Here is a 14,412-nt window from a genome sequence, read left to right on the forward strand (position 1 = left end):
ACGAGGGTAATTAGGAGCAGAGCAACGGCACAGACCATCTGCTCAGTCTGATTTACATTAGCTAGCTAGCCCACCACCCAAACACAACAGTCAGAGCAGATCAGAGGGGAATGAATGGCTGTCAACAGACAGGATGTCACAACATATTCCCATGCATTATACATAGCAGGATTCGATTTGGAAAAACGTTTAGGGAAACATTTTGCCAATGTAGATAATTGCGCTACACTGTTTCTGCACTTTTGGATGCTATACAAATACTCATCCCCAGCTCCCTCCTCTATCAACCCTATGTTTATTAATAATAATGTTCTTCCTCCTATTTATATTACAGCTACTACTCCTAGGTGTAGCCTACATGTAAAACAGGAAGGCGATTTCAATGCCCAGAGTAGCAAAACCAGAACGAACAGTCACACCGACTCAAATCATAGAGGTCAAATTTATTTACTTTCCCCAATATAAGAAATTAATAAAAGCTCTAATACAAAACATGGATTTACGTTGATGACTGTGATTATAGGAAACAAGAATCTTTGTCACACAGGACAGTTGTGCACAACAGTGGGACTTAAAGGGAAACTATACATTGGAAGTGTACATATACAGTATTACACATTATTTCACATTTATGTTGAACATGTACTTATTGTGCTACCAAAAGGAAGTAAACAACAAAGACAAAACAGCATGTAAGACCAGAGTGAACCGCATTGCAGTTTTACCTCAACAGGTATTGGACTAGGTCTTCCAACACAGTTACAGTGCATTTCTACTGACTTGTAAAGGCAGGTAAAGTTGCATTTCTAGATGCCTCTGTGTGTGTCACAATGCACACAATCTAATACGTTGTACTATTCACTGCATTGCACTTTTAGATTTCACTTGATGAAACACAAGTCCATCATTATTATTGTATAGCATCGCTAGATTTGCAGTAGCTACATAATAATAAGCACAAATGCTCATTGTCAAGTTATTAACACATCATTTTTAGCCCAAACATTGCTTTATTTATAGGGCTTGACATGACAATTCTGACCACAAATAGACTATGTATTAACAAGTGATGATGAACAGCATTTGGTTTTTAAAAGCCATTTAACAAACTCTCTCAAAGTCAAATCCATTCGATGACGATTGGCACAAGAATGTAACGCAAGAAAAATAACCTGTTGATCTTTAATCTTTAGACGTTTCTGTCTAGTGCGAAGCATCTGTGTTGTAGTACATCTACATTCTGGTGAATCTCACAACAACTATTTAATAGTAGTCTTTCCACAGTTATACACATTATTGTTAAAGCTATTCTAAATAAATACTCATCTCTTTATAACTTTTATCCACAATGCCAGCAATGCAATCATGCGACTAATTTATATATAAAATATTCTTTAAGGGTTCATCAGTGAGGATATCACTTCACAATAAGGGATTTGGTAAGATAAATGAGGGAGACTATGAGAAAGAGAGGGGGGCTGGAACAGAGATACCAAGTTCTGGGGCCAAATGCAAAGGTGACGGGGTCATTGACTCCACAAATACGGTTTTATACACAAAATATGGACATTATGTCACATTTTCCGCTGAGTGTGCTTTTTCTGGGGTTTCAATGATGAACATAGACTTATCTGAATAACTTAACAAAGTAACACAAGCCTTGAAAAATAACAAGCTATTTGGAAAAGTTAAGCTCTTGATTTGTTAATCAGTTGCAAGTTATTGTGGCTACAATGTTAAGCAGTCTAACAGTCTTAGACTTAGTGCTTGGCAGGCACAGTCATTTTTATACCATTTATACATGGATGACAGACATGTAAAAACAGTTCAACTGAAGACAGTTTATCTGTACAATGAATACTCACAACCAAAAACGAAATACTGAATAATAATTTGGAAGCATTAAAAATATTCCAGCATATTGAAAAATACAATGTGTTTAGGCTGAATAATATTTTGAAAAAATGAATTGTTTATTTATTATCATATCAAAAATGTCAGTACTAAAGTATATTAAATCCCTCATCACAGTAAACTGTGTGCAAATATAATTTTTTCTTCCCACCAATTGTCAAATACCATTGTATCTCTGCTACAAGCTATATTGTACTTTGATGTTAGCTGGCGAATGGGTCACGTTCATAGTAATTTCGCTTGTGAACACCCAAAAAGCTCTTCACAAAAGAGGTGTAGTGAGAGAGAGAAGAGGAATGTGTGGCAGTGCACGTTTGGAGACTGAAACAGAGCAGTTGGGATCTAAATGGACCTCAGCCCCCAGAGGGGAAACCTAATTATAGAGAATAGACAGTATTTCCAGCTCATATGAACGTGTTTATATCCAGAAACCATATAAAACCGTATACCACAAAAATAATTTATTTAAAAAATACCAATACTCTTAGAAAAAAGGGTTCCAAAAGGTTTCTTTGGCTGTCCCCATAGGCAAATCCTTCTTGGTTCTAGGTAGAACCCTTTTGGGTTCCAGGTAGAACCCTCTGTGGAAAGGGTTCGACATGGAGCCAAAAGTGTTCTACTGGGAACCAAAAAGGGTTCTTCAAATGGTTCTCCTATGGGAACAGCCAAAGAACCCTTTTAGGTTCTAGATAGCACCTTTTTTTCTAAGAGTGTATAACACTGGGGTATATTTATCAGTTGAAATTACTGGACATTTTACAGACTGTGGGAGTCCTAAAGTCAGCTAAATATAAATCAAATATTATTTTCATGTAGAAAATATTAATAAAACCATATGGATATGTGATGGAATGTGAAATTAGTCATTCTTTCTATGGTGTTTTTTATCAAGAGCAATTCCATTACAACACAACAAAATCCAACAGTACATACAGAATATCTATGTGAAACCACTTCAGGTTACCTCTAGTGTTTTTTGTGTACTAAAAACAGACTTTGATAATGCTTCCTAAATGCTTGAATGCCTCCTAACCTGAGACCAATTTACAGTATGAAGTGAATTCCCTCTGGACAGAAAGACCATACTCCCAGCCCCAGTTTACCAGTAGTAGCCCTGTGATTTCATGGCAGTGCCCCAGTAGTAAAGGGAGATAGAGTGAGGAGTGGTGCGGGTAACATCTTAGAGTTGGGGGACACAGCTTATCCAAGAGGTAGGGGAAGGAGAGGAAGGCGCCGACTGAGTTTAGGTTCAACCCAAACGTTCAGCTTCGGTCCAGAAAGTAATTCTCTTTTGATACTGCCTGTCATGCACAAAGGGACACTGGAAGAAGCAGAAGAGAGTTAGGCTGTCCTACTCAGACTGGGAGGTGCGTGCGTGTGTGCGTGTGTGTGTGTGTGTATGTGTGTGTGTGTGTGTGTGTGTGTGTGTGTGGCTGTCTGCACAAAGAGCATTGGAGAGGACTAGCCCAGTCAACTCTACAGGATCCTGTGTGCGACAGCCCGGGCTCTCTGGGGACTATGGCTGTCTTCTGAGGGGTGTTTGAGCAGCTCCATGGGCATCAGAGGGATGGGCTGGTTCTGCCTGCTCACCACCACCTCGTACGGGGGCGCCTCCTCCAGGGGGAACGCTGACAGGGAGATGGAGGATATTGGCTGCTGCCTGAGCTCGTGCAGTCCGATTGGGTAGTGGGAGGCGGCGGCGCTGCTGGCGGACACCCAAGAGGCTCCAGCAGACGGCTCCTCCATCTCCAGGCTGGTGTAGGTGGCCTGCTGGTGGCCCCGCTGACAGGGGTCCGTGAGGGAATACGGAGGGGGGTCGTCTGTGGGGACGTATATCTGTGTCGCACCTGGTCCCACACATTCATCATAGCTGGAATAAAGAAGAGTATATCAGGTAAATAGGTATAACGTTTTAAAAGAGGATATCTCCAACCTTCAAACAATGGTTGGCAAAGTGTTCAATTAGCCTATGCTGATGGACCTGGATTCTATGTTTGTAGTTAGCAACATGAACACAAATGAAATGTTTAGCATAAGAAGACTAAACATAATATAAATCTGAATGGTGAAACAGGCCTGTTAGAGGAGATTCTTGTCATCTACTGTGAGCTCTTTTCCTGTGTGGCGGCTGCTAGTCTTGGTTTGGTGCTTTCCATGGGAGAGCCTGCCAATGGACAGTTATTTCAGCTCTCACATAACCCACAATCCCACAGTGCACTGGAAGTCTGTCTAGCACATACAACCACCCTACTAGAGCTGCTGGGCTTTATAGAGGCCCTGTAACACAAAGACAATAACAACACATCCGCCACGCTGATCCTCAACACGGGGGCCCCTCAGGTGTGCGTGCTCAGTCCCCTCCTGTACTCCTTGTTCACTCATGACTGCATGGCCAGGCACGACTCCAACACCATCATCAAGTTTGCAGATGAGCCTCCCGGGTGGCGCAGTGGTCTAGAGCACTGCATCGCAGTGCTATGCTGCGCCACCAGAGTCTGGGTTCGCGCCCAGGCTCTGTCGCAGCCGGCCGCGACCGGGAGGTCCGTGGGGCGACGCACAATTGGCTTAGCGTCGTCCGGGTTAGGGAGGGTTTGGCCGGTAGGGATATCCTTGTCTCATCGCGCTCCAGCGACTCCTGTGGCGGGCCGGGCGCAGTGCGCGCTAACCGAGGGGGCGGGTGCACGGTGTTTCCTCCGACACATTGGTGCGGCTGGCTTCCGGGTTGGAGGCGCGCTGTGTTAAGAAGCAGTGCGGCTAGGTTGGGTTGTGCTTCGGAGGACGCATGACTTTCGACCTTCGTCTCTCCCGAGCCCGTACGGGAGTTGTAGCGATGAGACAAGATAGTAATTACTAGCGATTGGATACCACAAAAAATTGGGGAGAAAAGGGGATAAAATTAAAATAAAAAAAAAATAAAAATAAAAAGTTTGCAGATGACACAACAGTGTCATTACAACACAACATTACAGTTCAGTGTCCCTATATAGCCTCGCTATTGTTATTTTACTGCTGCTGTTTAATTATTTGTTACTTTTATTTTCTATGTTTTTATTTATCAATTTTTTACTCAACACCTTTTTTCCTTAACATCTTAAAGCATTGTTGGTTAAGGGCTTGTAAGTAAGCATTTCACAGTAAGGTCTACACCGATTGTATTTGGCGCATGTGACAAATAACTTTTGATTTGATAAGCAGAGAGAGAAAGAGAGAAAGAGTTTGACATGGTGTCAGTCAGGCCGACTGGCTTGTATAACATTATGTGAGATACGTTTGCCACGGCCCATCATCATATGTGTAGACTAACCGCTAAATCGCCCTCTACCACCACGACACTGACCCCAGGGGATATCTGGGAATAGAGAAAATACAGTGGGATAATTGAATCTGTGGAATTGTAAACAGTATCACCCTCTCAGAGAGCGGGTGTGGGGAAGCAAGGCAAATGGCACTGTGGCTGTGGATTACTTAAGCCTGTCACCTCCGGGTTGGGCCGGGTGATACACAGAGATTTAATGATGAGAGAAGGTATTGGGAGCCGGAGTAAATGAGATCTTTATTAATGATAGACTGGATGAGAGTTCTACTTCCTCTACACAGGGCTTCCAGTAAAAAGTTTAGCTAAGCTGAACAGTAGGAACATTCACAATTGACCTCATATCAGTCCAGCTATAAAGTGTATTAGATATACACTGAGTATACAAAACATAAGGAATAACAGCTCTTTCCATGACAGACATAGACTGACCAGGTGAATCTAGGTGAAAGCTATGATCCCTTATTGATGTCACCTGTTAAATCCACTTCAATCGGTGTAGATGAAGGGGAGGAGACAGGTTAAAGAAGGATTTTTAAACCGTGAGATAATTAAGACATGGATTGTGTATGTGTGCCATTCAGAGGGTGAATGGGGAAGACAAAAACTGTAAGTGTCTTTGAACGGGGTATGGTAGTAGGTGCCAGGTGCACCAGTTTGAGTGTGTCAAGAACTGCAATGCTGCTGGGTTTTTAACGCTCAACAGTTTCCCAAGTGTATCAAGAATGGTCCACCACCCAAAGGATATCCAGCCAACTTGACACAACTGTCAAAAGCATTGGAGTCAACATGGGCCAGCATCCCTGTGGAACACTTTCGACACCTTGTAGAGTCCATGCCCTGATGAATTGCGGCTGTTCTGAGGGCAAAAGGAGGTGCAACTCAATATTAGGAAGGTGTTCCTAATGTTTTGTACACTCAGTGTATATTTTCTGCCACCACATTGCCCCATTCTGTTCTAAACGTTATTCTGGATGGTTTCAAATGGGTTTGAGGTAAATGAAAGTATGTGAGCTACTCTTTATACAGAGACTCATACAGTCAGGTATCTGCTCCTCATAGAGACTCATACAGTCAGGTATCTGCTCCTCATAGAGACTCATACAGTCAAGTATCTGCTCCTCATAGAGACTCATACAGTCAGGTATCTGCTCCTCATAGAGTCTCATACAGTCAGGTATCTGCTCCTCATAGAGACTCATACAGTCAAGTATCTGCTCCTCATAGAGACTCATACAGTCAGGTATCTGCTCCTCATAGAGACTCATACAGTCAGGTATCTGCTCCTCATAGAGACTCATACAGTCAGGTATCTGCTCCTCATAGAGACTCATACAGTCAGGTATCTGCTCCTCATAGAGACATACAGTCAGGTATCTGCTCCTCATAGAGACTCATACAGTCAGGTATCTGCTTCTCATAGAGACTCATACAGTCAGGTATCTGCTCCTCATAGAGACTCATACAGTCAGGTATCTGCTCCTCATAGAGACATACAGTCAGGTATCTGCTCCTCATAGAGACTCATACAGTCAGGTATCTGCTCCTCATAGAGACTCATACAGTCAGGTATCTGCTCCTCATAGAGACATACAGCCAGGTATTTGCTCCTCATAGAGACTCATACAGTCAGGTATCTGCTCCTCATAGAGACATACAGTCAGGTATCTGCTCCTCATAGAGACTCATACAGAGTCAGGTAGCGGGTCCTCTCCTCTGCTGGTGCTCTGTGCTCAGTGGGACAGTAAAAGGTGCTGTTCAGGAGCCTCAGTAATGACTGCTTGATTTCAAATGAGTCGCGTAGCTGACTAACTCCCCGGCCACTGCTCCCTCCACCCTCCATCACTGTGCTGCAGAGTGCTGCCTGTCTGCCTGCGTGCAGAGCTATTTTAGACTCCGGCCGCGCTCCGGCTCATTCAGACAGACTTAATGTCCCCAGAACACAGCAGGACAGAAACATTTCACATGATCCGGGGTTACAGACAAAAACAGGACTTGCCATTAGCCAGTGCTATAGTACAAAAATGGTTTATAAGGCCATTTTCTATGCAAGACTACAGTGGGCCATTAATTTGCCATATAGCAGTACAAATCCAGAGTGAAACCTGACAGACAACATTGACTTTATTCTAAAACTTTTCACCTTTTTTTCCTATTCTACTTGGATCGACACATTGAAAGAGATTGGTTAACGATTTTGAGTAAAAAGGTGAGAGTGATCTTAGATACTTTGTAAAAAAGGTGAGAGCATTTGAGATACTTTGTTGTAACCAAAGCAACAACAAAAAATCCTCCTTCTGGTTCTGCATGTGTAACATGCTCTGTTATGTAATGACTGCATAACACAACAATGTTAAAGCAGTGGGCACAGAAACGCCAACTTACTATTGAGAGGTGATGACACAAATGGCAGTCAGTGGTGATGCATACAGTATCTCTCAATTACTTTATTTTCTTATCTCAAATACTTTCTTCTAAGAGTTGAAGAGGAGGATGATGCCCCACTTCTTATTAGTAAATATTGCATTATCTTATTAGTTCAAATTCTCTCTGGTAACTTTCTGTTATCGAGTAGATTGTATTCCATACTCTTATGCATCATTGGTTACAGCTGTGCAGACAACTGGGCAGTATCAGAACAAACTGACCAGGTGTCATCTGACTACTTGAAGTATCCTGATGTTGTGGGTAGAGAAGGATTTGTTTTGCTAGTAATCACTGTTGAGCACTGGGGCCCTTCAAAAGCACTAAATCAGGAGTTCCCAAACATTTTGGGGCCGCGACCCTATTTTGACATAAAAATGTTTTGCAACACCACCATGTAAAAAACGTGATGGAATCAACAGCCAATGTTTACCTTTTTATTTAGGACTATGACAGTCTATTACATATCAGTGACACTATTTATGACAGTATTTCAATCTGAAGGAAGTATGGTTTGAAGTGACATCAAAAACATATTGAGAAATTCAGAAGATCATCAGGCAGTAATGTTGTTTGATCGTCTGTGTAGAAAAGAACATAATCATTGATAATGTTTTTTCCAGCCCAGTCTGATTTAGTGCCTGGTCTTGTCCACCCTGTTCTAATGAGACCAGCGTAGCTTGTGGGCATCGAAGAGGGAAACAGAAAACCCATACGTGTTCTGGATAGTCTTATCGTTCAGTGATGGGGTCATAATATTTTGTAGTTTAAACCGTTCTAAAGATAGAACGACATTTGTAGGAAGAAAACAGAAATCGCTGCTTATTACAACCGCATATAACGGCTACTGGAGGTTACTTACTTAACCGTGGTTCTATGAACCAAGCGCTTTTCCCCCCCAGTAAATCTCGCAACCCCATTTTCAAATCAGGTGACCCCACATGAGGTTGCGACCCCTAGTTTGGGAAACGCTGTACTAAAAACTGTACATAATTCTGTAACGCTCGTCGGAAGGATGAGACCAAGGTGCAGCGTTGTACGTGTTCATGCTTCTTTATTAAATCCGAACACCAAACAAAACAACAAAAGAACATGAACGTCACGTTCTGAAGGCTACACAGAGCTAACAAAAAACAACATCCCACAACCTAAGGTGGCAAAACAGGCTGCCTAAGTATGATTCCCAATCAGAGACAACGATAGACAGCTGTCCCTGATTGAGAACCATAACCATAACATAGAAACACAAAACCTAGAAATAAAGAACATAGAACGCCCACCCAAATCACACCCTGACCAAACCAAATAGAGACATAAAAAGTCTCTCTAAGGTCAGGGCGTGACAGTACCCCCACCCAAAGGTGCGGAATCCGGCCGCAAAAGCTGAACCTATAGGGGAGGGTCTGAGTGGGCATCTATCCGCGGTGGCGGCTGTGGTGCGGGACGTAGACCCCGCTCCACCTCTGGCTCACCCCACTTTGGTGGCGCCTCTGGTGCGGGGACCCTCGTCGCCGACCCCGGACTGGGGATCCTCGTCGCGGGCCCCGGACTGGGGACCCTCGTCGCGGGCCCCGGACTGGGGACCGTCGCTGGAGGCTCCGGACTGGAGGCCGTCGTTGGAGGCTTCGTGCCATGACTCATCACTGGAGGCTTCGTGCCATGGATCATCACTGGAGGCTTCGTGCCATGGATCATCACTGGAGGCTTCGTGCCATGGATCATCACTGGAGGCTTCGTGGCACGGATCACCACTGGAGGCTTCGTGCCACGGATCATCACTGGAGGCTTCGTGCCATGGATCATCACTGGAGGCTTCGTGCCACGGATCACCACTGGAGGCTTCGTGCCACGGATCACCACTGGAGGCTTCGTGCCATGGATCATCACCGGAGGCTTCGTGCCATGGATCATCACTGGAGGCTTCGTGCCATGGATCATCACTGGACCGTGGAGACACACTGGAGGTCTGGAGAGCAGAGCTGGCACAACCTGTCCTGGCTGGATGCTCATCCTAGCCCGGCAACTGCGGGGCGTTGGCACAGGACGCACTGGGCTGTGATAGCGTACCGGAGACACTGTGCGTAGAGCCGGCGCAGGATATACTGGGCCGAGGAGGCGCACTGGAGGTCTGGAGCGTAGAGCTGGCACCACCCTTCCTGGCTGGATGCTCACCCTAGCCCGGCAACAGCGGGGTACTGGCACAGGACGTACTGGGCTGTGGACACGCACCGGAGACACAGTGCGCAGAGCTGGCGCTGGATATCCTGGACCGAAGAGACGCACTGGAGGCCAGATGCGCTGAGCCGGCACCATCCGTCCTGGCTGGATGCCCACTCTAGCCCGGCCAATGCGGGGAGCTGGAATATAGCGCACCGGGCTATGAGTGCGCACTGGAGACACACTGCGCAGAGCCGCATAACATGGGGCCTGACTAGTCACACTCTCCCCACGGTAAGCATGAGGAGTTGGCTCAGGTCTCCAACCTGACTCAGCCAATCTCCTCATGTGACCCCCCCATCTTTTTGGGAGTGGCTTCTCGGGCTTCCGTGCTAGCCGTGTCCCCTCGTAACGCTGGGCCCCCTTTCTAGCTGCCTCCGCCTTCCTAGCTGCTTCCACCTGTTCCCATGGGAGGCGATCCCTTCCGGCCAGGATCTCCTCCCACGTCCAGGATCCTTTGCCGTCCAGGATGTCCTCCCATGTCCAGTCCTCCTTACCACGCTGCTTGGTCCGTTTGTGGTGGGATGTTCTGTCACGCTCGTCGGAAGGATGAGACCAAGGTGCAGCGTGGTACGTGTTCATGCTTCTTTATTAAATCCGAACACCAAAAAAACAAACAAAAGAACAACGAACGTCACGTCTGAAGGCTACGCAGAGCTAACAAAAAACAACATCCCACAACCTAAGGTGGCAAAACAGGCTGCCTAAGTATGATTCCCAATCAGAGACAACGATAGACAGCTGTCCCTGATTGAGAACCAAAACATAGAAACACAAAACCTAGAAATAAAGAACATAGAATACCCACCCAAATCACACCCTGACCAAACCAAATAGAGACATAAAAAGGCTCTCTAAGGTCAGGGCGTGACAAATACCCACATATCTCTTAACTTTTCTAACCCATATTGTTAGTCAGCTCTAGTCAGAAGGCATATAAAGTTATCAGCTGTTGCCCTGGATACTTTCAGAGGTTTTTTTTCCTACTCGTTTTTATGAATAAATGATGATCATGCTGATCCAGGAAAGAGGGTGAGAGTCTCAGCTTGCAGAAGTGTGTGTGTGTGTGTGTGTTTGTTTACGTGTGTCTGATATTCATCACACAGCTCAGCAATGTTATTAATCCCTTCAGGGTGCAATAAACTACCAGCACCACATAAACATTGAAAATAGGGCTTTTCGCTCTAAATCAACACGCTGATACAGACGTTTGTCGAGAGACTCCAGAATTTCTTTGCCAGGTATGGTAGCGTTGTGGACACCTGAGGGCCTAGCTGTTTTCATGCCAGGGTTTCATGAGTGTTACACTAAGCTGAGAATCCCCTCTCTGATTCGGGTGAGAATACTTTGCACGTTGCAGTCGCCCCCCGTATGGGAACTATAAGTCCCCTAGGATGCTAACACAAGGTGTTGCATTCTAAAAAATAATGAATTATTAGCTAGCAAAATAAGATATAACACCGCTACAGCCTAGCCCTGTTTAGATTGTCTAATCAATCCTGCCTGCAGTCTACTGCTGTTTTCAATAATCTACATGCTGTATGTGGTGGTAGGTAGCCTAGCGGATATGAGCATTGGCCCAGTAATCGAAAGGTTACTGGTTTGAATCCCTGAGCTGACTAGGTGAAAATCTGTTGATGTGCCCTTCAGCAAGGCACTTAATCGTAATTGCTCCTGTAAATCGCTCTGCTAAATTAGGTAAATGTATGTTTGCATACACATTCATTTCCCTGAGCACAGTTGTATAATTGGGCATAATTTTTCATAGGATGAAACTACAGTATGGAGAACCATGGGACTTCTCCAGAAACACCTGTGGTGCATATGACACAGAATGTGTTACATTCCAACGCCTAGAGAGGCGTTCACAACTATGATACATGAATGCAGGTGCGTTAGGCTGTCAAAAAGTTGGACGTAAAGCGCTATATACATCTTTATAGGTATACAATGTACTCCAAAGCCCAAGGAGAGGTGTGGGTCACTAGAGGGAGGACCTCTGGCTTCCGGCCTATAGCTCTAGAGAGATGACAGCACTGACTGGAGCATATGGCCCGGTCTGTCCACTGCACTGCGGGGCTGGCACAGGGAGCTCACTCTTTCAGCTCCCTGGCTCTGTCAGAGGCCCATGCCTGTAGAGCTACGTACAAGAGCAACAGTGTGTGGTTATGAATGTGCTGTGCATACCTTATTGTGCATATACCTGTAGATGTTAGTGTGAGTTTGTGCGTGTGTGTGAATGCATGCATGTGTGTTTACATTAGAATACACTCAGTGTACAAAACATTAAGAACACCTGCTCTTTCCATGACATAGACTGACCAGGTGAAAGCTATGATCCCTTATTGATGTTACTTGTTAAATCCACTTCAATCAGTGTAGATGAAGGGGAGGAGACAGGTTGAGACATGGATTGTGTATGTGTGCCATTCAGAGGGTGAATGGGCCAGACAAAAGATTTAAGAACCTTTCAACGGGGTATGGTAGTAGGTGCACCGGTTTGTGCCAAGAACTTCAACGCTGCTGGGGTTTTTCACTCTCAACAGTTTCCCGTGTGTATCAAGAATGGTCCACCATCCAAAGGACATCCAGCCATCTTGACACAACTGTGGGAAGCATTAGAGTCAACATCCGCCAGCATCCCTGTGGAACGCTTTCGACCCCTTGTAGAGTCCACGAATTGAGGCTGTTCTGAGGGCAAAAGGGAGTGTGGGGTGCAAGTCAATATTAGGAAGGTGTTCTTAATGTTTTATACACTCAGTGTATACACTACCAGTCCAAAGTTTGGACACACCTACTCATTCAAGGGTTTTTCTTTATTTTTACTATTTTCTACATTGTAGAATAATAGTGAAGACATCAAAACTATGAATTAACACATATGGAATCTTGTAGTAACCAAAAAAGTGTTAAATATTTGAGATTCTTTAAAGTAGCCACCCTTTGCCTTGATGACAGCTTTAAACACCCTTGGCATTCACTCAACCAGCTTCACCTGGAATGCTTTTCCAACAGTCTTGAAGGAGTTCCCACATACGCTGAGCACTTGTTGGCTGCTTTTCCTTCACTCTGCCGTCCAACTCATCCTAAACCATCTCAATTGGGTTGAGGTCAGGTGATTGTGGAGGCCAGGTCATCTGATGCAGCACTCACTCCATCACTCTCCTTCTTAGTCAAATAGCCCTTACACAGCCTGGAGGTGTGTTTTTGGTTATTGTCCTGTTGAAAAAGCCATGCTGGTTAATTGTGCCTTGAATACTAAATAAATCACTAACACTGTCACCAGCAAAGCACCCGGAAACATCACACCTCCTCCTCCATGCTTCACGGTGGGAACCACACATGTGGAGATCATCCGTTCACCTACTCTGCGTCTCACAAAGACACTGCGGTTGGAACCTAAAATCTCAAATTTGGACTCATCAGACCAAAGGACAGATTTCCACCGGTCTTATGTCCATTGCTCGTGCTTCTTGGCCCAAGCAAGTCTCTTCTTATTATTGGGGTCCTTTAGTAGTGGTTTCTTTGCAGCAATTTGACCATGAAGGACTGAGTTCTTTAAATTTTCCGTATTGACTGACCTTCATGTCTTACAGTAATGATGGATTGTATTTCTCTTTGCTTATTTGAGCTGTTCTTGCCATAATATGGACTTGGTCTTTTACCAAATAGGGCTATCTTCTGTATACCAGCCCAACCTTGTCACAACACAACTGATTGGCTCAAATACATTAAGATGGAAAGACATTCCACAAATTAACTTTTAACAAGGCTCACCTGTTAATTGAAATGCATTCCAGGTGACTTCCTCATGAAGCTGGTTGAGTGTGCAAAGCTGTCATCAAGGCAAAGGGTGGCTACTTTGAAGAATCTCAAATATAAAATATATTGTGATTTGTTTAACACTTTTTTGGTTACTACATGATTCCATGTGTTATTTCATAGTTTTGATGTCTTTACTATTATTCTACAATGTAGAAAATAGTAAAAAACTAAGAAAAACCCTGGAATGAGTAGGTGTGTCCAAACTTTTGACTGTTACTGTATGTAAATAATATAACAGTGTGGTGTGTGTGTGTGTGGGTATTTGTGCTGGGATGTGCCCAGTTCTCTCTCTGCGGAAGCAAGTTCCTTCACGGGCTCCACAGGTGAGCTGCTGATCTAGGTGGTGTAAGCTCTGTAGTTTCCCTCAGCCATCTGTGGCAATGGCAGCACTGCCCAGCATCACATGCCTTTCCCTTCATCCATCCACTCCACCCCGCTGCCTCCTATCCCTGACTATGCACACAATGTACACTACAAAACACACTCTCTCTTTTATCCTCTCCAATGCACTGGTCCTCAGCCCACATATTTAGATATTTCTATTTTCAACTGGATATTCTTCATGATCTAAATCTACCTCAATCTTTGACACATCTTAGCCTAAATTCAGACATAAGAAAACATTCCTGTGGTGTGGTTGATGTTTCCCACGTTAATTGGAACAGCAATGAAGAATATGTAGCTTGAGAAGATGTAGTTTGGGAGTGATAAAAGCACAT

General features: G+C 44.6%; 1 protein-coding gene across 4 annotated transcripts in view; it reads right to left on the reverse strand.

The window, feature by feature from the left end:
* Window positions 1–428: 428 nt before the first annotated feature.
* The window catches only part of LOC139576193 (protein BEAN1-like), a 53,675-nt gene continuing 39,691 nt past the window's right edge, over window positions 429–14,412 (reverse strand). For all 4 annotated transcript variants that reach the window (XM_071401954.1, XM_071401956.1, XM_071401957.1 and 1 more), the window contains one exon: window positions 429–3,784. In XM_071401954.1, the coding sequence (XP_071258055.1) occupies window positions 3,391–3,784 (394 nt within the window). In that variant the 3' untranslated portion in view covers window positions 429–3,390. The remainder of the gene's footprint in view (window positions 3,785–14,412) is intronic.

This window comes from Salvelinus alpinus, chromosome 5, assembly GCF_045679555.1.
Source record: "Salvelinus alpinus chromosome 5, SLU_Salpinus.1, whole genome shotgun sequence".
Lineage (NCBI taxonomy): Eukaryota > Metazoa > Chordata > Actinopteri > Salmoniformes > Salmonidae > Salvelinus > Salvelinus alpinus.